The sequence below is a fragment of the Micropterus salmoides genome, unplaced genomic scaffold (assembly GCF_014851395.1).
Source record: "Micropterus salmoides isolate LMB-PRFRI ecotype aquatic unplaced genomic scaffold, ASM1485139v1 Ms_hic_scaffold_20, whole genome shotgun sequence".
Taxonomy (NCBI): Eukaryota; Metazoa; Chordata; class Actinopteri; order Centrarchiformes; family Centrarchidae; genus Micropterus; species Micropterus salmoides.
The window spans coordinates 29,914,386-29,940,933 of record NW_024041151.1 but is presented as its reverse complement, the minus strand read 5'-3'; the positions used below and the strand labels follow the sequence as shown (position 1 = coordinate 29,940,933).

Genomic DNA, 26,548 nt, shown 5'->3' with positions numbered 1-26,548 from the left:
TACCATTAGCTAGTTAGCTCAGTTAGTCGTGCAGCTAACTTTGCAGTCCTATTAGCCAATGGAACCTGGCTCAACTTTTCGAGTTATTTAGTTTATCTGGTGTTCGTATCTGTAAGTCTGTAGCTCCGCTCTGTTAATATACTATTGCTATTTTGGCCAGGTCTCTTTTGAAAAAGATTTTAAATCTCAATGAGATCTGGTTTAATAAAGGTTAATTATTCAAAAAATCTATTCCACTTAAAAAGCTAAGAATTTTCCCCCCACTTACAATGTTGTCCTTTCATCCCTTCCTTGGCGATTGAACAAACTCTCACACCATAAGGACTGTTGTTACAACAGCCAGGAGCACTAATGAAACAAACAACATTTGTCGCCTTGATAGCAACCGCGTTAAAAACCTGGGACTCCCTGCCAGTCAGAACTAAAGAAGGCTCTTGGATGAGAGGTGAAACATCTTTGAGTATCTTAAACCAAGTCCCGTTGCCCTTGATTTTGACCCCCATTTGACAACGATAACCTCAATGACTGAGAATCCTGACATTTAAGCCTTAATGTAATTTAAATGAGTTACCCCCTTGTACAGTTGTCATGAATGGGGAAATTTGCTATAGACCGATACCAGGATTTGTACCAGGCTTTAAACATGTTTAGTTCTGCTAATGGAGCATTTTAATGGGGACTGACCGGGACTGACTGGCTTTAGGGAGCCAGCCTCAAGTGGCCATTTGATGAACTGCAGCTGTTGGCACTTTGGTGTTTGTTTCATTTTCCTGCCCTGGAGGTTGCCATTTCAGGGAGACCTAAGGGTTGTCTGGGTTGGGCGAGTGACTGACAGGTTTTAGGTTTTAGCCCATTTGCAAGACACAAACGAGCAGAGTTCAGTTAGCGGTATTTATTTAACTCATGGAAACTGAAGGTGTACATAAGATGGTGCAGGTGACATCCAAAAAGCAGAATCCATCCAAGACAGCATTTTCCAAAAATAACCAACAGAAGAATACACCAGGGAACATAACACTTGGCTGACGATGATGACCGGACACAGACTAACATAACAGACAACCATTTATATACAGGGACTAACATGCAACACAGGTGACAGGGATCAGAATAATCAAACCAAGGCAAACTGAACTATACCCTGGAACTAGAAACCTTTGGAGGAACTTGCTGCATTTCCACCGAAGGGACCAGGGTCTAAATTTAGTTCTAGGGTCTTTTTAGAGATGATACACTCCCCAACATTTTGTCCATCAAGGTGAAATGTACTGCTGAAGAGGGTGCTTCGCTGAAATTTCATTGTTCGCACTATTGAGCCAATTTCTTTTGAAGAAAGCACACAAAGCAATATAATATCATCAAGGGCATTTCTGCCAACATCAATGTATAAAACATGTCATTTATTGATGCCAGTAGGTGGCTCTATGACTATGTCTGAATACTGGCATGTTGTTAGGTGTGTTTGACTTCATGCAGCGCTGCTGGACTTAGGTATGCTGGTTAGAAACTGTGTCCGACATTCGCCAGCGCTGCAAAACGTCACCATGTCACACGAGTCTGGCGGCCGCACAAAATTGGAGCCACACTATTGCCTGGTCCAGGGATCAGTCATTGATCTCAGCTCACAGCAAGCTGATGCAGGTAGAATGTGTCCAACTTGACGGTGCTGTTTTTATACCCCGCCCCTGCAGTCACCTGCAGCTCACGTTAGACTATGAAGTCGGCGAAAGTCAGCCGCAGTCATCTCGAACTGTTGTCTTTTGGGTGGAACTCAAACAAATCAAACATGTGAAGTTTGGGTGAGATTTGACCATGTCAAAGTCCATTTACACACTACTTCCGTTCATTTACACACTACCTTTCATTTACACACTATTTCCTTTTTCATGGCAAAGCATCAAAATTTACACCATGGAGTGAATTTAATGAATCCTAAAAAGCTTCACAATTTAGCATTGATGAGGTGTTTCGATTGCACTGCCCAAATTTGAAGTCGATCATATTCATTCTCTAGGAGTATGTAAATGGTAAACATGGTTGATTTTCTGTTGGGTTTGGCTCCAAAAGTCATGTTTTAAATCTAGGGATGATACATCTGCCTTCCAGATTTCATACATCGAAGTGAAATGCACTATGTTGTGCGTTTCACTTCACTTTGTGTAGGGGGCGCTATAGAGCCCCCTGGCCACATCCAAGCCCAATCAGTGCTTTGCAATTTTTGCCAAACCTGACGTGTGTGCAAAATCTCATGATGCTTTAGCCATCCTAAGCCCCTGGCACTTTTGTGCTTGGGCCCTAATTACTGAGATGCTATGATATCAGATTGAAGTTAAAGTTCACTACAAATTTTCTATAAATAAGCCTATGTATGTACATCTTTTAAGGATACACTAGTGTTTTTGCAGTGGGACTTTTTTAGCCAAAGGGGGGCTCAGGGGAAATCTGTTCTAACCACACTGTCAGTTCCCTGTCAGTGCCTTTAAGTATGTGGTTATTTATGGTTTCTTGCCTTTTGTGATATAACTAAGCCTATAGCTTGAACCACAGTCATACATCACACCTGCAGAGGTCTGTAATGAGCACAGCAGAGTTTATGTCTGGGATAGTGCTGCTCAGGGATCCAGCGTCTCAGAGGTTATCTCGTTGTGTTAACAGTATTAGTAACCAGAATATGCTTATATGTGAAGACACTGGGGAAGCAATCTGTTTAGTTAATGGGCAGGAATAATAAAGCACATGCCAAACTGACTGTTATTTGCTCCATTAAGATGTGTTGTGGCTTGAAAGCACATCCAAACACATGGGCCTGTGTTAGTTCACTTAGCTATAAAAGGGTGAAGGCTACTTACATTTCTACTTAATGTGACACATTGGAGGTTAGTCAGTAAAGAAAAAGAAAACTGAGATTATAATCACCACCACATGCAGGCGTACTGCACACACATGCACTCACGCGCTATTTTATTAGGTACACCTTGCTAGAACCGGGTTGGACCCCCTTCTGCCTTGATTCTTGGTGGCATACTCTCAACAAGGTGTTGGAAACATTCCTCAGAGACTTTGGTCCATATTGACATGATAGCATCACGCAGTTGCTGCAGATTTGTCGGCTGCACATCCATGATGAGAATCTCCCGTCCCACCACACCCCAAAGGGGCTCACTTGGATTGAGATCTGGTGACTGTGGAGGCCGCTGGAGTACAGTGAACTCATGTTCAAGAAACCAGTTTGAGATGATCTGAGCTTTGTGACGTCGTGCATTATCCTGCTGGAAGTAGCCGTCAGCAGATGGTACACTGTGTTCAGAAAGGGATGGACATGAAAGTGTGCCTAGAAAATATCCCCCGCACCATTACCCCACCAGCAGCAGCCTGAACCGTTGATACAAGGCAGGATGGATCCATGCTTCCATGTTGTTCACGCCAAACTCTGACCCTACCATCTGAATGTCGCAGCTGAAACCAAGACTCCTCAGACCAGGCAACGTTCTTCCAATCTTCTATTGTCCAGCGTTGGTGAACCTGTGTGAAACGTAGCCTCAGTTTCCTGTTCTTAGCTGACAGGAGTGGCCCCCGGTGTGGTCTTCTGCTGCTGTAGCCCGTCTGCTTCAAGGTTGGACGTGTTGTGCGTTCAGAGATGGGATTCTTGGTTGTAACAAGTGGTTATTTGAGTTTCTGTTGCCTTTCTGTCATCTGGAACCAGTCTGCCCATTCTCCTCTGACCTCTGACATCAACAAGGCATTTTCGTCCACACAGCTGTTCACTGGATATGTCCTCTTTTTCAGACCTTTCTCTGTAAACCCTGGAGATGGCTGTGTGTGAAAATCCCAGCAGATCAGCAGTTTCTGAAATACTCAGAGCAGCCCGTCTTTCTTCTTCATCATCATTCTTCCCCATTCTGATGCTCAGTTTGAACTTCAGTAAGTTGTCTTGACCACAGGTACATGCCTAAATGTATTGAGTTGCTGCCATGTGATTGGCTGTTTAGCTTTTTGGGTCAACAAGCAATAAAGTGGCCGGTGAGTGTACAGGTGAAACTCGAAAAATTAGCATATCGTGCAAAAGTTCATTTATTTCAGTAATTCAACTAAAAGGTGAAACTAATATATTATATTAGACTCATTACATGCAAAGTGAAATATTTCAAGCCTTTATTTGATATAATTTCGATGATTATGGCTTACATCTTATGAAACCCCAAATTCAAAATCTCAGAAAATTTGAATATTGAGTCTATATATATATATATATATAATATATATAATAATATAATATATTAGTTTCACCTATTAAGTTGAATTAGTGTAATAAATTACATTCTGCATGTTTCCTAACTTGCCCTTGGCTATTCCAACAAAAATGTATTAAGTGTGACCTCTGGTGGACAAACTTCCAACATGCAAGGTTGAATGCCTTACAGAAACGGGCACATAAAGTAGAAAATGTGTGAGGCACACAAGTGGTATATCTTATTATCGGCAATGTATTTTTTAATTGCACCTCTTTGACTAAAACTCAAATTTTCACTTTCTAGGAAGAAGCACTGTACTACAAAGTTTTGTGCCCATTAAATGGTGTTTGTGTTGTTTAAACCACACTGATCTCTTTTCAGACCCTTTTCTTGATTTTATTTCTAAAAAGTGACCAGCGACAAATTTAGTGACTTACTCAGATCCTCTGGGAAACGGTGAGAAACATATTCAGATATATAATATTATAATTCTTCCCATGCATCCTGCACGGCTCGCCTGCCAGCAGTGAGAGGGTCTCTTTTAAAAGCAGCAGTCAGTGTGGCGTGTGGTGGGGCAGGCAGGTTTGAGTGGGGACGCTTGTGCTAGAGGTGGCAAGACTGGACACCTTGAGGTCAGGATACTGCACACGGGGAGATGACGGGGCTTTGTGGAAGAGAGGGATACATTTGAGCCAAATACTTTGATTCCCACTGTGAGACATCCACCATTGTGTCCCTGAGCAAGACACTTAACCCCTAGTTGCTCCAGAGGCGTGCGACCTCTGACATGTATAGCAATTGTAAGTCGCTTTGGATAAAAAGTGTCAGATAAATGAATAAATGTAAATGTAAATAAATCAAGTTCAGATTTGTGGGAAGAATAGGGTTTTATTGAAGTTTTCAGTTGAAAAGACTAGATCAATCTTCTTCACAAAAAAGAGGATTAGAAGAAATACTGATTTGAAACTATATGGAAAGAGTTTAAAGACAGTTGAATCATTTAGATACTTGGGTGTGTATTTTGGTGGACGTTCAAACTATTGTAATGTTAGAAATGTTATGAAATGCCTTTTTGGCTGCCTGATTTGGACTGAGCTGCTGATATATCATCCTTGAAATATATACCCTACTCAAAAAATTAAGGGAACATTAAAATCACATATCTAGGGAAGCCTTAAGCGGCCATCCATTGAAATATTTTTTACTCCATTTTCCCATGATAACGGGATAATTAACTCGAGAGCTCACCCATGATAACGGGATCGTTTTCTCCTTATCTTGAGATAACAAAATTAAAATAAAAAGTAGTTTCCCACAAGGGTTGGCAGGAACATTTCTTCATGATACAATCAATATATTAATAAATGCTCCCAGTTATCTTTTTTATAATCCTCTTCAACAAAGACACTGTTTCACTTGCTCACAACAGAGCATGTGCTGGACAGTGTGCGTCCTGGGTATTGGTCCACATACATCAATCTATGGACTTTCTGTTTCCCAGGCAGGGGAGTCCATTTACACATTTTCTGCTGAGCGCACAGAGATAATCACCCAACCAGAAGAGTGCTACAGGCTGCTGGGAAAATCAAGTTTTGGCTGGATAGAGATCCTGGGAGTGTATGGTTTTGTCACATGGTGGTGTGGCCTATAACCTGTGTGGGTACTACAACCACTGGTGATATTTTTACTTCAGGTTAAAATGAAAGGGTGGAATTAGTTTATGAGTACTATAATCATACAGAAAGTAAATAGGCTGCACAGAGTGTGTACATGTGTTTATAGACGGACCAAACATCCATAATAGAGTGGGTATTGAGAGAAACAATAGGAAATATAAAAGAGGAAGTAATGACCAGACTGAGAAGGGCAGCTCAGCGTGACTCTCCACATGATAAGGAAACATCTGTGATGGCAGTTGTTGAAATAAACTCTTTGAGGCCAAAACTCGTCTTTCTTATAGGTTTAATCAATCATCTGCAGATGGACTTACAGCTAAACTCATACATCCATGTACATGTATACTCGAATAAGTGAGGAATAATGGAGGGAATCAAAACATTAGGGCTATCCGGAGTGTGGCAGAAGGCAGAAAGTGTCTAGTCAGCTTTCTTAAGAGGACAGGATAGATACAACAAAGGGATTAATATGCAATATTCTATTTATTCTATTCTATTTATATTATTATTAATTATATAGCCTACTCTTTCTTATGCCTTGTTACGTGAGCAGCTGTAACGAAAGAATTTTCTGACAGGTAAAATCGGAGACTCTGGACACTGCAGGAGTTAACTAACTCCAGAAGACGGCAGTAATGGAACACCGAGGATGCAAGCTGCCTTTAAACCTCAAAGAAGAAGAAGAAGCGGAATCAGCTGGAGGCATATCAGGACTATTGCTGTATTTATCTTATATTTATGAACTAACGTCAGTAAAGTAACGTAAAATATCGGTTTACGCTCTACTTTTGACGAGTGCCTTCGGTCAGTCACTAACTAACGTTAAATGTTATCGATCAACGTTAGCAAACAGCGGATCTCCCCCTTTATGTTTTTTCAGCGAAACTAACGTTAACGTTACTCGAAAAGGGTGAGGAGCAGTGAAACAACATCGACACACAGCCCGTGAGTATGACACCTAACGTTAGAGTTTTTAATGCTTTGTTAGGCTCGTGTTTTCTAAATGTAACGCAAGTTGTCACGGGGAAGCTAACAGCATCACTCCTGTCATTAACGTAAAGCCTTTGTCGGTAGGAAGCAGCAGTTAATGTGTGAAGCGAGTCACACAACGAGATTCATGTTGTTGTTATTAAGCTTAACGTTAGCATAGCTGGCTTTACAGTGGGTTTTTATGGTGCAAAGTGTAGCTGGTTTGGTCACCTTTTGGTAACATTTGTGCTAACGTTAGTAACGTTGACTCCGTAATTTACGGTAAGGATCCACACCCGCTGGGCCCAGTGTAACAAATACACTTAAGCATCTGGAATGTGGAAGTAACGTTAAGTGGAATGGTTCGGTTAATTTAAGTAATAACAGCGAAGTAAGACTATTTGGAGTCTCAGTAACTTCACAACAAATGTAAACGAAATTGAGGAAGTAAAAGTATAACTGAAAAGATAAATGAATCAGTGAAATGGGTTAAAACCCCGTCATATATTCCCTTCTCCCCAAAAGGAAAGAAAACCTTTCATTTATCTTCTCAGTTTCATATTGTGAGGTCCTGGGTGCGTCATTACATCCCATTTTACTTATCTTTATTAAGATGATGGAAGGAAAGTGTCTTAAATATCCGGACTTAGTCAAAAACAAACCAAGTTTTGAGTTTAGTTTTTATTTTGGTCTTTATTTCAGGCACAATGCCTTGAACCTCCACCAACACAGTATATATAACGTTATATAGGACAATATAAGAAACCTGAGCACACAGCAGTGAAATGATAAAACTGAGAAAATGGACAAAATAAGAGTAAATAATTTGTAATGTATGCAATAAACTGTTGATGAGGTAATGGGAATATTTATCCATTATTTTTTTAAATAACGCATTTAAATAATTTAAAGCTGCACTTATAAACATTTTTGTATTAAAAGTGGATTAAATGACTGTGTATACTGCAGTGATAAAGGCATCACTCAGAGTTCCAAGCCAACATACATAATCACCAGACTGCATTTCCCCAGAGCTGTGAGGAGATTTTTGTGCCGCTAATTGTCATGGTTTTTAGGACCTCAATCTCTGCTCCTATCAACTTCATTGCCAGCTTCAGCTAAAAATCTCTGATAAACTCACGGTACACTGCCTGCCCAGCACCAAACAGCTGACACAGAAAGTTAGCCACTAGCAGGTGATAATAACGGGGCATTAAGCTGCTGTGAAGCCAGAAATGATCTCAGGGTGGGGCCGAAAACAGATTAAATATTGGACTTACATTAGGTGGCAGGAAACACTACTTCAAACGAATGCTTTTTTGTTTTGTTATTTATTCAGGGGAGAGCCCTGATCACATTTACACAGTTAAACATTCACCTGAAAGCTGTCCAGTACAACCACAGTTTCTGTGGTCTGCTGGCCACTGAGCAGCTCCACTAGAGCGGTTCGGGTTGAAGGCCTTGGTCAGGAGCACCTCAGTGGTGGGAATGATTGCTTTTCACGTTCCCCACCCAGATTTGCCCTGCCGTTCTGGGGTATTGAACCAACAACCCTCTGGTCACAAGCTTGCTTCTCTAATGCTAATGTTGCTCTGCTTTTGCTGAGTGTGTACATAGACCATGGAGGGTTAATGCATTTACCATGACAACCTTTTAGAATGATAACATGTCAGTGTTTTCTGCTTGTTCTGCTGCTAGCAAGTGGCCACAAAAGTGAATGAAATAAGCTTTAACCTGTATAATTTCCACTTTTAGTTATAGTTTTGAGTCATCATATAGTTAAGGGGTATTCATTTAGAATTCAAAGAGGTCCAGCTAGAGAGAATTTCCCGAAGCAAAGGTCCGGAACATCAAAACGACTTACTTGCGTTATCATTCAGTGCCATAACATATAGTTGTATCAACATATGTTTTTAGTCAATAACGGACTGTCAAATCAAATAATATTTCAGTCAGTTTTCACATCAAACTGGAGGGATAATAAATAATAACTACTCTAATAATAAATTCTAAATTTAAGTAAACTAGTGTAGTCTTAACCAGTTTTATAATAAACACTCAGCACATCATAACAAATGAACAGCTGTAATGCCTCCTCTTCTCTTTCATTCCCTCTTACATAGCTACCACTCCTACTTTCTCTTGTTCAGTGAGAAACGTGAGCTCTAGTTTGTCCTACAAGCTAGGATTGGAGATCTATGAGATATTCTGGTTCTGAACTGCCCATGGGACGAATGTGCATGTAAAAATCTGTACATTCTTGATTAAAAGCCATGTGACATCTCTTTTCTCTTTCGTCTCCTCAATTCGTGTGTGTTTCCAAAACGTCTCTGGTGAATCTCGCGGACTCGACTTGCAAGTATCAGAATGCACACGAGACGATAGGGAGCACATGCGATTGGTCTGTGAGTTTCCTGGTCTGCTAAACCAGTACAGTAAATGCTAGAAAAGCTGCGCGGGTTAAAATAGAAACGCTCCGTCACGAGGTAGTAAGTTTCAATGATAAATCAGCTGTAGGTCAGCGGTCCAGAGAGGACAGAGGCTGGGTCCGGATCCGGACCGCGGTCGGCCTATTAGTGACCTCTGATATAGTGTATTGTGGAACATTTTAAAGTTGAGTTTAAGCCATATTGCTTCATCTGATCAGTCCATAGTAACACAATTTTCTTCCTTTTTGTGCAGGCAGTGTTTTCCAACCAGTCCGTCAGTCCTGTGGGGCAGCTCTTGTTGTAGTGAAGGGGCAGGAGGGAATCCCAGCAGCCAGAGAGACAGCAGGACAGGCAGGACTCAGGATGCCTCTATTCTTCAGAAAGAGGAAACCCAGCGAGGACTCCCAGAAGAGACTGGAATATCAGCTGTGCCTGGTAAGAAGTGTGAGGGTTTGCTATCCAAAACAAAGAATATATATTCCAAACAACCTCAAAAACTGTTATTCCTTGTTCTGCAGTCTAAGGAAGCAGGTGCTGATGACATCCTGGACCTCTCAGCTTGTGAGCTCTCAGAGGTGAGTTACTGTCAGCAGGTGTGTTTCATTTACTTGTGCTGAAGGACTGACATTGACATAGGTAATTCTCTTGTCTATGGATGTTGAATTACAGATTATAACATTGTTTTCCTTTCACTATACATTACTGCTGCACCTGCAGAAGCAACTGTTTATAAAATTCTGTATTAGTGTGTGGATAGCGCTGCAGATGACAACACCTATTGTCTATTTCTGCCACAGGTTCCCTCGAGTGCCTTTTCCATTTGCAAGGTGCTACAGAAGAAGGTAAGAATGCAACATGGAGATGAATTGTGTCAGGTTTCTGTTCGTTATTCCAATGTATTTGCAGGTGCAGAGATTATTCTGTTCTATTTATTTAATAATGTTTCACCAATACTTACACAACTCCCCTATGTTTGTGTCTCTGGTTGAGCAGTCAGACATGTCCTCTGTTACTCTCCTTCAGGTCCTTATTCTCCATAACAATGAGCTGAGGTCATTGATACCCAAAGGGTGTGACATTAGCACCCTTTCCTTAAAGGTAATGTAACTTGGACACAAGCATGATGGGACATTTAAACGCCTGTTGCAAGCATGTTTCAGTGTTTGTTTGTTTTTTGAGATTTATGAAGATATACATGTTGGGTAATTTGGTGTAGACTGTGGGTTTTAAGCATCCTGACTGATGATGGAAAATGTATGATTGTCAACAAAAGACCAGACTTTTAAAAGCTACGATAAAATGGCTGCTAGAAGCCTAATCTCTGACTCCTGTCCTCCTCTGTCTGCTTCCAAAGGTTTTGGATCTGCATGAGAACAAGCTTACCTCACTCCCAGAGGACATTGGGAAGCTGGCGTCACTGCAGGTAAAACCATTCTGAACTCAACTCCTGGTACAGAGGAAATGAGCGTGAATAAATGCTACTCATCATCCACGTGTGTCCATTTGGTGTCCTGTCAGATTTTGAATGTAGAGAAGAACTGTTTGAAGGCCCTGCCAGACTCCATTGGGGATCTGCGGCTTCTTCAGACACTCAATTTGAAGGGTATGATGCTTCCTGCTTCCTATATTTTTCCTTTTTTCAAAATGTACAAGTCACATGACATTGGTTATGTGTTTTCCCCATCACTGTGTATCTGTACAGGTAACTGTCTAAGTGAGCTGCCATCCTCGTTTGGTTCTCTGAGCAGCCTGCGCACCCTGGACCTGAGTGACAACAACATAGTCCAGCTCCCCAAAGCTCTGGCCTATATCCGAACACTAGAGGTCTGTGTCTTGGGATTCAAACTTACAGGAAAACTTGGACATGATTTTATAAAAAACCTGTGTGTGTATGTTTGCTGTGACAGAGCTTTACACTTGATGCGGCGATGATGTCCTACCCACCTGCGTCTGTGTGTACAGAGGGGACGGAGAGCATCCAACGCTTCCTGTGCACTGGTGAGGGTTTACTTTGTGATACCTACTGCTTACACACGCTTCTGACTACAGCGTAGATTTAGAGATATGTATCCACACGCTGATATTGCCAAAAAACTATTAAAACACTTTAGGAGCCACGGTGTTGCATTAGAACATTTCTTCTGTGTAGGTCACTGCTGAGCTGAGAGTCAAAATGCAGATGTCACAGATGTGAAGTATTGATCTTTTATTATATAAATTGTACTTGAGAATTTTACTTTTTTGGTACTACAATAATAAAATCAATTGCTTTTTCTGTCCACTAGAAGAAGAGTTTTCTTAAGGGGAAACAATTTAAAGTTTGGAAAAAAGTAATAACATCGCAATAATATCGTATTGTGACTTAAGTATCGTGATAATATTGTATCTTGGGGCCTCTGGTGATTCCCACCCCTACAGTAAAATTTTTCATTTTTGCTGTAAAGTTGGATCTTTGAGGATTGACAGTCAATGAACTGCAGGTTTAGGGACTTCACGTTGGCTTCATCTTTTATCCCTGGAGGTTGCCCCTTGCATAAAGCGTAAGCTTTGATTTTAAAAAGTGATTTAAGACGTAATTGTTTCAGAGCTGGGAGAGGAGTACTGCCCCCCATCCCAGTATCTCCTGCCGGTGCTCGAGAACAACTGTGGCAAAAAGAGCTCTGACTGTTTGGATGGCTTAGAGGAGGCCTGGCAGGTACAGTACTAACACACACGACCCCCATGACAGGAGTAGAAAGTCATTTTCATGTAGTTCTGTTTAATTGGGCCTTGGTAATTGCTTCTTACATTGTATTAACTGGCTTCTGTTGATGAAACTGAAAGCGTCATTCAATCTTTCCTCACTTTCTGTTGCAGAATAAATTCAGTGACTACGAGAAGAGAAAGGTGAGTGACTCCAGCAACACAGTCACTGTTAGATTCAGCCTGTCCTGTTTCCCTCAGCTCTGCAGAGATTTTTTAGCCTCTTTTAGCTAATTTTCAGGGTTTTCCAAACCTCAAAGTCTGCTTTCATCTTTGTTTCCGCTGTTTTCAGCTAAAAGTTTCTGATAAACCGACAAAGCTGGCGACTAGCTGGTGGAGCATTTAGTGTGAAAGTTGTTGGCTGTAGCATCCTTCATAAGAAAACAAGTACAGATACTGTGTAGGCTGGGGCGCCCCATGAGCTCACCTGGTAGGTAGAGCACATACCATTAAGGCTGAGTCCTTACCGCAGCGCCATGCACGTCATTCATTCTCTCTCTCTCCTGCCTTTCCTGTCTCTCTAATTTTTCAGTCCTGATACCGATACTACTTCCTGATACTAACGCCTTGGGTATCGGCCCATGCCGAGAACCAATCTGGTACCGGTGTAAAATGAAAAAGCTTTATTCCTCACAATGAGGAAGAGACTGGGAATCATTATTTTATGTGTAAGGCAACATCAAGCGTGACATAAACATTGCTTCCTAACTTTTTAAAACAAAATGCTGTGTTAACTCTCCTAGCAAAAAGCTTGGGTGTACCGGCACGCTGCTGATGCTCTATGTAGTATTCACATAATTGAACTGTATAGATCGGCCGCCTTCTCGCTGATACCCAATCCAGCTATTTGTGCCAGTATTGCGCTGATATCAGTATCGGATTGGCGCATCCTTAGTGGTAGCGTGTGAATCTGCATATAGAGTGTAAAGCCATGAAGGTAATTTGTTCAGAGTCATTGTGTTGTTATATGTTTTATTTATATATTTCTTGTTTTTATTTTCCTGGCTGAAACGTGTGGCAGCTGCAGTGCAGTCTTCAAGCAAAGCTGAAAAGTTGACAAACATATGTACACACACTGTCTTGTCCTCTCTGTCCTTCAGGAACAGAAGCAGCAAGAGAAGCTGGCCTTTGAGCGGCACCTGGAGGAGAGGCAAAAGGAGCACACCCAGCTTGTACTCATGAACAACTCCCACAAAGAAAACATGCTCAACTCAGTCCGACAGGTACACAGTACTCACTCGCTCCACTGTTCGAAAGACATGCATGTTATTGATAATTTGATTGAGCTACAGTGGGTACGGAAAGTATTCAGACCCCTTTAAATTTTTCACTCTTTGTTTCATTGCTGCCATTTTCCAAAAATCAAAAAAGTTAATTTTATTTCTCAGGAATGTACACTCAGCACCCCATCTTGACAGAAAAAAACAGAAATGTAGAAATTTTTGCAAATTTATTAAAAAAGAAAAACTGAAATATCACATGGTCATAAGTATTCAGACCCTTTGCTCAGTATTTAGTAGAAGCACCCTTTTGATCTAATACAGCCATGAGTCGTTTTGGGAAAGATGCAACAAGTTTTTCACATCTGGATTTGGGTATCCTCTGCCATTCCTCCTTGCAGATCCTCTCCAGTTCTGTCAGGTTGGATGGTAAACGTTGGTGGACAGCCATTTTCAGGTCTCTCCAGAGATGCTCAATTGGGTTTAAGTCAGGGCTCTGGCTGGGCCATTCAAGAACAGCCACGGAGTTGTTGTGAAGCCACTCCTTCGTTATTTTAGCGGTGTGCTTAGGGTCATTGTCTTGTTGGAAGGTAAACCTTCGGCCCGGTCTGAGGTCCAGAGCACTCTGGAAAAGGTTTTCGTCCAGGATATCCCTGTACTTGGCCGCATTCATCTTTCCCTCGATTGCAACCAGTCGTCCTGTCCCTGCAGCTGAAAAACACCCCCACAGCATGATGCTGCCACCACCATGCTTCACTGTTGAGACTGTATTGGACAGGTGATGAGCAGTGCCTGGTTTTCTCCACACATACCGCTTAGAATTAAGGCCAAAAAGTTCTATCTTGGTCTCATCAGACCAGAGGATCTTATTTATCACCATCTTGGAGTCCTTCAGGTGTTTTTTAGCAAACTCCATGCGGGCTTTCATGTGTCTTGCACTGAGGAGAGGCTTCCGTCGGGCCACTCTGCCATAAAGCCCCGACTGGTGGATTGCTGCAGTGATGGTTGAGTTACTACAACTTTCTCCCATCTCCCGACTGCATCTCTGGAGCTCAGCCACAGTGACCTTTGGGTTCTTCTTTACCTCTCTCACCAAGGCTCTTCTCCCCCGATAGCTCAGTTTGGCCGGACGGCCAGCTCTAGGAAGGGTTCTGGTCGTCCCAAACGTCTTCCATTTGAGGATTATGGAGGCCACTGTGCTCTTAGGAACCTTAAGTGCAGCAGAAATTTTTTTGTAACCTTGGCCAGATCTGTGCCTTGCCACAATTCTGTCTCTGAGCTCTTCAGGCAGTTCCTTTGACCTCATGATTCTCATTTGCTCTGACATGCACTGTGAGCTGTAAGGTCTTATATAGACAGGTGTGTGGCTTTCCTAATCAAGTCCAATCAGTATAATCAAACACAGCTGGACTCAAATGAAGGTGTAGAACCATCTCAAGGATGATCAGAAGAAATAGACAGCACCTGAGTTAAATATGAGTGTCACGGCAAAGGGTCTGAATACTTATGACCATGTGATATTTCAGTTTTTCTTTTTTAATACATTTGCAAAAATTTCTACATTTCTGTTTTTTTCTGTCAAGATGGGGTGCTGAGTGTACATTACTGAGAAATAAAATGAACTTTTTTAATTTTTGGAAAATGGCTGCAATGAAACAAAGAGTAGAAATTTAAAGGGGTCTGAATACTTTCCGTACCCACTGTATGTCTTATCTCGACTAGCAGTTTGTTAGTTTGTCTTCCCTACCCTGTCTGTGGCACTCAGCCCCAATCACGGTTCATACGGAAGATGTAAATCTTTAAAAACAGCTCACAAATATATTATTATTATTATTATTATTAATATATTCATTTTTTTGAAAAGGCTAAATAATTTCCAGCTTGCCACTGTGCATTTGTTGGGGACTATTTTTAGCCGCGGATGAATCCAAATGTGGTGCTCGAGTGAGTGTTTGGGGCAGCAAGACGGTGTATGTGGGACTGAGTCAGAATAATCTACAGTGTGTGTTCTTGGTGACGAAGGAACAACTCACCCAGTGCAGCAGTGAGGCTCCCTGATGTTTTAATATTTTCTGGACAGTGGAGCTCTATGGCTCAGAGGAAGAAGAGACATCAGGCTGTGAGACACACAGAGGACTTGTTAGTATACACATTCATACAATATCACCAGACTAGTCCTTTAAACATTCAAGTGACAACTGAACTAATAGTTTCAGCAGGTGTACGCTGGCAGTTAAAAACAGGTATGGTTTTTGTTATTTGCATTGGTTGGAGGTCTCTGCCATCACTGTGGTTGTCAGTGCATATTTTATTTAGTTTAAGTTTTATTTTTGCATTTGAATGCAATGAAATTTCAAACCCAATTTCAAACTCTTGTGATTGTTTCGTGTGTGTGTGTGTGTGTGGCTATATCTATTTCTATCTAAGTATCGTAATCACCAACTTCTAATGAGTTAATGATAAGAATGGCATTCTGAGAAATTGCATCCCTAATGAAATGAAGTTGTGGGTTGTATACACTGGAAATGCTACGACCATGACAGTAAAACAACAACAAAAAACAGCAACCCAGTGGAGTTGATAGCGCCTTCTACCGACTACTACCAGTCTTTTCTGTGTGTTTTGCATTGATTTCATCTAATTAGTGTGTATAATCGGTCTGATGTTTAGGAGCAGGAGCGTCTGGAGCAGGGGGTCAGCCAGCAGCAGAGGGCTCAGGAGGCAGAGAGGCTGCTGGTGCTGGAGAAAGTCCGACAAGCTGAAGACAGCATCAGCAATCGCATCAGCAACATGCTGATGGACAAAAACAGGTAGGCCCTGAAGGAACCGGCTATGTAGAAGGCTTCAGGGTATACCAGGGTATTCGGAAAGCCCGACTGTATGACTTTCAAAACTGTCACAAATATAAACGCTAATCTTTCTGTTAAACTGAACTAGAGATGCTGTATTGAGCTCGTGTAGTGTAGTGTACACCCTCAGCGTAGCCTGGGAAATCGGCCTTAAATTGCCTGACATCGTCTACAACACAATAACTCCCTTCACTTTACGGCAGTTGGTAAACACAACAAACAGGAGCTTCAGCTGTAGTCTTTACTCACTGACTGTACATTTACTGCTAAACTTCACTGCTCCCCTGCATTCACCTACCACTCGCTCACTTTCGTTTAGCCACACACTCTCTATGGTATGAAAGGTATGAAAAAGTAAATGCAGCCCGAGCCTACTGTGTACTGTTTGTTTTGTTGCAGAGTTGGCGTGTGGATCTGTGTCACAGAATGCATGCTTTATTCATGGTGTACGCTGACGAGTCTCTGCTAACTGCACTATATTTTAATCTGTCCAGACAGAAAAAAAGTGCAGAGTTTCTTCAAACCATGGAGGAAAATCGGTGAGTAGACAGACCACTGATCCATTACATCCAAATCTATTACAGCAAAAAAAAAAACACATAGCCACAGTCATCCAATTGTTTTCCACTTAGCAGACTCAGCCTATTTATAGAGCACTTTCCAAGTAAGATGCACGTTCTTTCCAGGAGAGGGAAAATAAAAACACAATGAGAGGACACATGAGGCTTTAAAACTAAGCTTTGGCACAGCATACAGTAGTGGAAAATGAAATTTAAAATATGATTAGGTGTTAAGATAGTTCATTCTGTAAGAGTGAGTTTAAGGGAAACCATTCCTTCTCCCCATACTGGCTGTAAAATGATTCATAGCAGGTGTCTTGGTTGGTGGGTATACTGTGGCATAACCTAACAACCCTGCAGTGCTGTGCCTGCTGGTATAACATCATTATCCAATGTTATGTCCGTCTCATAGTGTCCTTTTGGAGATACTTCCTCCTCTAGCTCGTAACTGTCGTCGGTGTAAACGTTGTCTGTGCCTTGGTTTGTTCGCTTCATATTTGTAGTAGAACAAAATGAGAAGTGACAGATTACATGACTGTAACATGATTGCCTACAGCCTTACTCTGCAAGATGTGCACTGATATCTGTGCCGACTTTAGGTAAGAATATATTAAATCCCCCGCCCACAGAGGTGGGTATACGCTGTATACCTACATCACACCCACCACTACACCTCTGTTTATGTCGCAACTCTCATGTAAGAGATGGGTGACAAAACCTACAGTCCTAGTTTGTGAAACAACTAAGAGCATCTGAAACGAATATGAGCCACTGCAGCAAAATATCCATCATCTTAAGTTTTAAAGCTAGACTGTAACAGCTAAAAGGCCACAACAGCTGGACAATAAAACAATAACAATAATTATATATATATAATTTTACGATATAATTTTTTTCAATAACAGTATAACAAATGTTCAATAAATATTCAATAAATGTTTGACTTTATTAACTTGAATCATACACAAATTAGGACTTATTTTTTTTATTAAGATGTTTATTTTGTGAGGGAAAAGGGACCGAAAAAAGCTTTTACTTAATTTGACTCGTGCATATTTGTTGACAAAGATTTTATCATAATTATGTTCTACCTCAGATTTGTGAAGTGAGACACTGTTGAGCATTTAGTGTTGACAATAATTTTGAATTTAAACCACAATTAACCATCAGGTTTCTTATACTTCCACTCAATAGCAAAAATCAGCCTTTACACTCAAAAGAAATGACGATGATACTTATCATGATAAGTATCGAAATCGAAAGATATGAAAATCATAATCGTGATAACATTTTTGGCCATATCGTCCAGCCCTAGGTTCAGTGAAATGAACCTTTTTGAACCTTTGAATCTTTTTGATGGATTGCCATAATTTTTGGTTCAGACATTCATGTGTCCCTCTGAATGAATTCTAATGACTGTGGTGGTCTCATCAATACTCAGTACTTTGGTTTTTGACCAAAGTATACCTGCAAAACCAATGACATTCCCATCAGCCTTAGCTATATTTTCTGTTTAGTACTCATTAGCAAATGTAGAATGCTAACATGCTAATGTAAAATGGTGAACATGGTCATTTCTGACAATTTCTGTCTGTGTATGTGTATCAAATACACTATGGGATTAAATGAATAGGTTGTCTGTATGTCAGTGCCATTCACACAACAGATTTACATTTAAACTGAATTTGTATTACAATGTAGTATTCTTCCTGATTATATATTTACATTTTACCATGATTTTCAGCTGTCTGGCCCCGTGGTTACTGTACTGTAAAGTCAGCAGAGCATTACTTCACATTGTTGTTGTTGACCTCCCCTTCAGGATTCATATGGAGCATCTGGCTGCCATCACACAGGAAGAAGCCAGTTCACTGAGGAAGAGGGACGTGGCAGGTAAGCAACCTGGCTGATGGACGTATGAAGTGTTCTGTATGAGTCATGGCTGGAGTGCCCCTGTTATTCGCAAACCATGAACCCAAAACATTTACTTAATTTGCCAGAGACCTTTTGTTAATTTTATAAAGCTTACCAAACTAAATTACATTATGAATGTATATACATTCATTTACAAACTTACAATAAAAATGTGGCACACTATCAATTCATTATCTGTAAGACACCTAAAACCTTATTAAATCACTTTAGATCTTTTAAAGGAAAAACTTTGTTCCGCTTTTCTCAGGACAAACTTTTTATTTTAACTTGAGAAATGTCAATATTATGTAGCTGAAGTACCGGAGGTTGCAGTTTCAGGACCCCTGCGATCCTGGGACTGCAATCCTGGTACCACAGTTCTAGAACTGTAGTTCTTTTGCGACAGCACCATCTAGTGGACTTGTGGCGGTAATGCATAGCAACACGAAGGAGATTGTGGCGCAGCTGTAGGGTTAACCGGGCGACATGCATATAATCAATAACTTAAGTTTAGGTGGTTGTGGTAAGCTTGCTGGCAGTTTCAAAGTAAACAAGGGTCTCGAAATGCAGTTCCGGTCTTAGGATTGCGGCCCTAAACCTGCAGCCTCCGGTACTGCAGCTACATACTACTCAGACTTGTGCTCCCCAGAGGTTGAACCCTTTCAGTTTTGGTCAGCTTTTCTTTGGCTCTAACCTCAGGACATAATGACAACCTTGCACACAAGATATCTCATCATCAGATTGTCATGAAAATTGCTGAGCACATTCATGCTCCTGGGGGGATTAACCTTTTTCATCCAACACCAATCTCTGAAAAGGTTTATCTTTTGAACCCTATTACAGCAACAAAAGATTTTCAGAATGATGGTTATTTCCTTTTAATCCAACACGTAAAATAAACGTATTGTTTGGCATTCGTTTCCTCACTGCACATTTTCTCTTCTCTCTCTCTGGGGGTTTTTAGCGGCCATGCAGAAGATGCTGTCAGACAGCTGTGCTATGAGTCTCCTCCAGGAGGCCAGTGACTTTCGCAGACAGAACCTGGTGTCTGAGGCCTGCAGAAGGTTAAACACACACACACACACACACACACACACACACACACACACACACACACACACACACACACCAGATCCAAGCAGATGGATGTCAACACTGCAAATGCACCTAATAAATCAAAGCTTTGAGAAACATGTTGGGAACTCGGTGTGTGGTTTCTCTTCCCTTGTGTTACAACAGTATGGAGAATTTGGACAAGAAGTTTGATAAGATGCTGTCCCTCCAAGTTTTGGACAAATCTAAAGCCATTGCCCACATCTTACAGGAGGTACGTGGTGCCTGGGTATGGCTTACGTTGTGTCTCGAGAGGTTGATGGAGAAATCCAACTTGTGACCTGTCACGTCCTCTGATTGTTCTCTGCAGGAGGAGATGCAGAAAGCAGCGTTCCAGGCCCTGCAGCTGCAGAAAGATGCTGTCCACGGCTACATCCGCAACCAGGTCTGTGTGGACAGGTGGAGATGGGTGGGGTGAGGGTCCAACAACTCACTGGTGTGTTCATTTATTTTTTTAAAATGACCCCCATAGAATGGAGCTCACATCACATGATAAGCTGATCAGTAAAGCATGTAGATTCATGTCTCTGTCTCTCCGTAAATTTGCAAGTCATCCCAGTTTAGCTTTTGTTCAGAATCATATTTTGTATTTTAATACATGTTTATTTTTCCAAAAATAAAATGACAAATATTTCAGTGGAATGGCTGAAGATCTAGAAGGCGTGAAAGTGCCTAATGTGGCCTGCATTCTGCAAATCAAACAGCATCCCCAGAACCATACGCACAATCACTATGTACAGGAATAAATGCCTTGTTATAGCAGGCCTATATCAGGTAGACAACTGCTAGCTAATACATTAGTTATATCAATGTAATAAATGCTGATATAGTCAAGTGTATGCCAGTGTTGTGTTTACAGCCTGTTTTGCTGCCCCAAAGTGACCAATACAGTTAATAGAGGTTTAAGAAAATCACCATTTGGAGATGCAAGTAGTCACACACTGGCTTTTCTCACTGGCTGTTGGGAGAGATACAAGTACGGCGGTACAGACTGCAGACACTGGCCATTATTGTCATTTCTATTTCTGTTTTGTGTTTTTTTCACCTACAGTTTATACATAAATAAATAATTTCACTCATACTCGTTTATTTAGCAGACGGGTACCCTTGAGACCCACAGACCTATGTTTCCATCCTGACTTCATCCTGCGTTCAGCAGCATGTCCCTTCTCCCTGCTAGCTTCATGTTTGCTTCTTTACTGTCCCCAGATCAAGCTCATAGAGGGTGAATTAATGCAGCTGACTAAATTGGAGATTAAAAGACGCAGTCTGGATGCTGAGAACCTGCAGGTGGGTGTCACCGCCTTCTTTCTTTGCCTTCCCGCATTTTTTTCCCTTCTTCCTGTTGATTACTGTATCATTGCTATTTTCATGTCATTGCTCCATGGCAACAGTGAGGGTCAAGAAATTGTAATGGATATTAAATACACGGTTTCAAGACAGTGTTTTAGTTTCAAAATTTACTGATGAGTGTGATTTATCACTACTGTGTGTGTGTGTGTGTGTGTGTGTAGGAGGTTCTGGTGGAGCAGCGCACAGCTCTCAGTGATTTGTTGCAACAGCTGCTGAAGCAGAGAGACCAGAGAGAGAAGGAGCTGCGGCAGCTTCTGGTGAGGAAATGGCTGCTTTGAGCAGGCCTCAGTGGGCACTACTCCTCTCTTTCAGTGTCAAGCCCTGTCTCATGCTTTCCTCTGTTACATGTTATCAAAATGGTGCTGCTTTGGAGGCAGTGATTACTCACATTTGCCTTCTGTCATTTACACAGATCAGTTAGTGCTCAATTGAACCAAAACATTAAAGCTGTTTCCACCTGTTGTGTTTCTCATTCCGGGGTCAAGTGTTTAAATGACGAACAATCACTTTGTGTTTTCCAGGCGGAGATCGAGCTGAAGTCTGAGTCCAACCAGCAGAACTACTGGATGATCCAGTACCAGAGACTGTTGGATGCCAAGCCCCTGTCACTGCGCATGCAGGTACAGTACAGAGCAGGGAGAACACGCAGAAACATCTGAAACCAAACTGTGCTGCTGCTAAACTGTAATCTTTATACAGGAAGCGGGCGTGGAGAAAGAGTTAGTCAACCTATTGTGCAAACTGTCAGCTCAACACTACCTACCCATCCTGGCTCATCATCGAGTGACAACTGAGGCCCTTTACCACATGAACTCCGCTGACCTCAAGAAGGTCTGTCTGCAACATCATTCCTAACGCATTTTTATCAGTTGACCTGGGAGATCTTTGGCAACACAAAGCCACCGTTCGCCTGTAGAGAAGTGGTGTTTGCTTGACTTGCGATTGACACATCTGTCTGGTCAACATCATTATCAGTCAGCACAGATGCTGCGGGGGGAGGGGGGGGATGAAATGAAAATGAGTGTTGTGTTTACAGCTTGTTGTCCTGCCCCCAAGTAGCCAAGAAAAATAAATGCAGTATGAACTATTAATGAATGTGCAGAACAATCAGCATTATTCATTTCTTTGTTTTCAGCTTGGCATCAATGAAATAGGAATCCAGAAAGCTCTTCTGAACTGGGCTCGGGAACACCATCTGGAAGGTACATTCCTTTATTTCTATATATTATACATACTGCAACAAACTGGCAATTTGGTGACGTGCGTTTTCAAAGGAAAGAAATCATCTCTGGCCCACACTGGTCACAACAATAAGTATCAACAATCAAGATAACAAAAGCTGAAACTAACCAACATGGATATGATCGTAGGCGGTAAAAACAAGGATGTTGAGTCAAAACAAGATCATCTGTCTTTGCGGAACTCTTAATGTTCAGTTTTGGTGAAGTGGTAAATATAATTATACGTTTATTACTGAGGTCATAATTACATATGGCTTTATCAAATTTTTACTATGACCTCAGTACTAAAACATGATTTAATAAACACCTCTATGACAGAGTCAACAAAAACTGAACATTATAGGCTTTAGAAAAGATGAAACAGACTTTATGGCTTTATGAATTGTACTAGTGTAACTCAGAGTGGCCACTGTGTGTAGATTGTAGGGTGTAGGGATTAAAAGATATGCTCATGTAATCATGTAAATGGTCACATCGTATTTTAAAACGTGACACTGCAGCATTTGCATCCTAATGCATTCGAAGAACAAAACATGAATCGCTGAAATGGATTTTTTAAAAAGTTAGAAAGGCAGCTGTGCCACGGCGGATGGTCGTGTGTAATGGCACTGCGCTCGGGCACGGCACATTTCAAATCAGAGACTCCAGATTCATCAACATGTGTGTCGTGCTGCCTGAAGATGGCTGCAGGGATTTAATGAACTGAAGGTGAAAGTTCCCGTACAGTACTGGAAGAATCACTAAGAGACCAATGCAGACGCATTCACTGACCTTCTTGCTTCATCACATTAAGTGTTCAATACAAAAATGGAACAAAAGGGATATTTAACATGTGAGTGCAGGGCTTCCTCTGGTCACAGAAGTTTCAGGGCTGAAATCCAAGAAGGAAAAGTGAGGGCCCCGGCAATATTTGAAAATTCTACAAATTGATTAATGTTTAGAAAGCAACAACATATTTTTCAGTCTATTTCGAGGATGTGTATTTGTGTGTAGGGCATTGGAAAGTCCATGAAAAGCCAACCTGATTCTCTCCTCCTCCAGCAGGAGCTTGTAAGGCTGTCCAGCAGGATGAGGAGGCAGAAGTTGTCCCCACAGCTCCATCCCTTTCCCCCCCTCCATCGTTTCCCCACACCTCGATAGTCCAGATCCCCAGCCCGCCACTCACCCCGGGGACCCCTGTCACTCCCTCAGCCCCAAGCCCTGTGGAGGGACCAGGGAGCTCCGAGTGTGTGGTCTGCATGGAGACCGGGGTAAGAAAAAACAGAAAGTGATACCTTCAGTCTCAGTAATAATCGGTACTACACAGCTTTTTAAAACTAGGATCATAATGTATTCTATTCATTACTCAAATGTCTTTAAGTACTCATATTTAGATGTGAGGCCAACACTTCTAGTTCATTAATGCGGGACATGAACTTCTCACCAGGAGTGAGACGTCACTGGTGGATAACAGCTAACAAACTACAAACCATTCTTATGGTGTCCCCCAAGCTCCTGTCCTGGGTCCTGTTTTGTTTGTACACCAGGTGAATAAACGATTCACTTTCAGCAGCACAGACAGCAGCTGGCCAAACTGTCCTCACCAGGCTACCTGAAATCACAGCTACAACCTAATCTCTTCAGTAGAACAAAAAAACGTTCTGTACTCTTTCCCAGAGTCATAACTCAAATCTGAACACATATGATACACATAATTTAGATTCAGTACAATTTTTCCCAAATAAGTGATCATGGCTGCAGCTGTCGGTTATTTTAGTAATTGAGGATTCTATACATTATTCCATCAAGTCATCAAATAATTGGATAAGAAATACTTTTGCTTGGCGTCCCGGTACTGGGAACAGCTGCGTACCTCATCACAGTAACGTTATTACTTAAACTCAAGGACTAACCAGTTGGAGAATAATAACAAAGAATGAATGTAATGATAACTTTACCTTGTTTCGGTTCCATTCTGCGGACTCGATGTGTACATAGACTGGATGCTTTGCAAGTGTTACACAGATAGTCTGTGTTTGTGTCTATAATGTGAATTTGTGGAAGTTAAATGTTCACCTGTATTTTTTCTAGTAGTCCCATTAGTATTTCATCTTAAAGTGTACTGAAGTAGCATAGCACATGACATGGTTAATCTACGTTTGAGTCTAAAAGTATTATAAATGCAGCTGCAAGAACAAAACTTTCCAATCGTATCTTAAGATGCTTGATTTGAAATAGAAAGTATTCTAACTAAAGAAACTACCTTTCAATCTCTTTAAGTGCAGAGGATCGCTCTCCAATTCCTCCAGAAAATTACTTCAGAAACAAACCTTGGCAGTAAAGAACATTAAATCTTACCATTCTTTATTAACATGACTGACTGTGTCTTGTCTTTCTGTTCCTCCAGTCTCAGGTCATCTTCCTGCCCTGTGGTCATGTCTGCTGTTGTCAGGTGTGCAGCGACGCCCTGCAGAACTGCCCTCTTTGTCGTAGCAACATATCCCAGCACATACGCCTCTACCACGGCTAGAACCAGCTGTGCGACTCCTTCACTGACCACAGCGCTCTTTATTTTTGCATGATAATGAAGCTGCTGAGAGCTAATCCTGTTATGTATAGAAAAGCTTTTAGCAGGTTTTCAAAGAGCTGAGCCACTTTATGTATTAACCAAACTACTTTGTGATGTACATGCAGAAACAAGTTTTTAATAGAATAATTTTTAATGGTGTTTTTGGTTGTCACTGGGGTCTAAGCCTGTTGTATTTTGTTGTTCTTTTTAAATTCTATAATTTATTTTTTTGTATTATATATTAAGAGCCATGTAGGTGGACTGACTGTTCTTTGCCTTATTATACCTTCTCAATTGATGTGTGCCTTTTTCTGGTAATCTCTTTTTAAAAAAATACTGTTTGTCTGTGTTGTCAACCAGAGTAACACCGGTCAACAGTTATTAAGTTAACATAATCTATTGATTGTTATTGTTTTTTGTTGCATCAGTAATGCAGCCTCATAATGTTATCTGACATGTCTTGGCCTCACTGCCAGAGGCTTTCCCTTCTCTTCCAGGTACCTGGAATTCTTTATCTAGTGTTAATATGGATGAATTACATATCGGTGCATATCAAGATAATTAGAGAAACATGTTTCTGCCTGGGTCAGAAATGAGCTGCTGGATCCCTGTTACCACCCCAGTCCCCACACTTTCTCTATTATACTGCTGTGATTCTAATACTATATTACATGAGCCCAGGTTTACTGTTTGGCAATCTGAAAAACAAAGAAATGTATAAATATGCACCTTATTAGCACTATTGGAGTTCAAACGATGAAGATTGCAAAGGGAACTCAGTTGTTATGTTTATATATGTTTAGTTTTAGTTGTGAGTTCTCATCCTGTTAAACAGATGTATATTTTTTTTCTGTGGATCTAGAGGGAATTTTAAATTCTAAGAAAGTAGTAACAGAAAGCCTGTCTTTCAAAGAAGAGGCATGGAGTTTAAAGGACATGAGTGTTGACCCAACAGGTGGGATCTAATAAAAGAGGCTGTTTTATTATATGCTGTTTTTGGAGCTTGACACATTCTAATAACTACAGGATTTCTAAACTTCTGCTTTGATTTTTTCCCGTCAGTCTCACCCATTCCCCCTGCTTTATGAAAGTGCAATACTAAATTGATAAAGTAGTCATTTAAAACTACATATTAACACAGGGACTCTCTTTAAGTTGATTGTGTGCTTTGTGGTGAAAATGTTCCACTATTTCCAAACAAAGTTAAGTTAATTTATCAAATGAACACAACAGTTTGCCAAAAAGTCCACTTTAGCTTCTTTTCCATTTGTCTCTGACATAGTTTGGATCACACTCTTTGAATTGCTATAGATGGTACGTTCTGTACTACCAACACATCACCTGTTTGTAGCCATCACTAATGCTATCATACTCTTCAAGTGCTCTTAACGTTGACATCTTAGCATGTTTCAGGAAATATCTTTACCTGTTGTATATGAGTCTGTTAAATGTAGGTTGTAAGAGATTCCACTTCTATATACTGTAAATCTGACATCAACAGACTGTGATATAAAATATATGTGTGTCATTTTCCTGTACTCACCATTTTCCTGTGGTCAATATAAAAGCTTTGTGTTGCACAGACGCACTGCTGCTACACAGGCAGCAACATTTGGAAATACAGTATTTAAACAGAACCATGTTGTTACGTCATTATAAATGTATTTGGACAACTGCTGTGATTTGACATCTTGCTTATGTA

The 26,548-nt window shown here is 41.0% G+C and overlaps 1 protein-coding gene across 3 annotated transcripts; it reads left to right on the top strand.

Moving 5' to 3' along the window:
- Positions 1 to 6,571: 6,571 nt before the first annotated feature.
- Positions 6,572 to 26,483, top strand: lrsam1 (leucine rich repeat and sterile alpha motif containing 1). 3 transcript variants are annotated; one of them, XM_038733838.1, is made up of 25 exons: positions 6,572 to 6,853; positions 9,564 to 9,741; positions 9,825 to 9,881; positions 10,104 to 10,148; positions 10,330 to 10,404; positions 10,661 to 10,729; positions 10,825 to 10,909; positions 11,009 to 11,130; positions 11,214 to 11,304; positions 11,892 to 12,001; positions 12,163 to 12,192; positions 13,149 to 13,271; positions 15,939 to 16,078; positions 16,612 to 16,656; positions 18,500 to 18,570; positions 19,556 to 19,655; positions 19,831 to 19,918; positions 20,015 to 20,089; positions 20,914 to 20,994; positions 21,219 to 21,314; positions 21,579 to 21,677; positions 21,757 to 21,888; positions 22,193 to 22,259; positions 23,340 to 23,548; positions 24,685 to 26,483. In XM_038733838.1, the coding sequence occupies exons 2-25, from the start codon at positions 9,670 to 9,672 to the stop codon at positions 24,805 to 24,807; spliced, it is 2,205 nt and encodes a 734-aa protein (XP_038589766.1). In that variant the 5' UTR covers positions 6,572 to 6,853; positions 9,564 to 9,669; the 3' UTR covers positions 24,808 to 26,483. The 3 variants fall into 3 exon arrangements, with proteins under 3 accessions (XP_038589766.1, XP_038589767.1, XP_038589765.1); XM_038733839.1 differs by having other exon boundaries at positions 9,560 to 9,741; positions 23,343 to 23,548; XM_038733837.1 differs by having other exon boundaries at positions 9,560 to 9,741.
- The last annotated feature ends 65 nt before the right edge of the window (positions 26,484 to 26,548 follow it).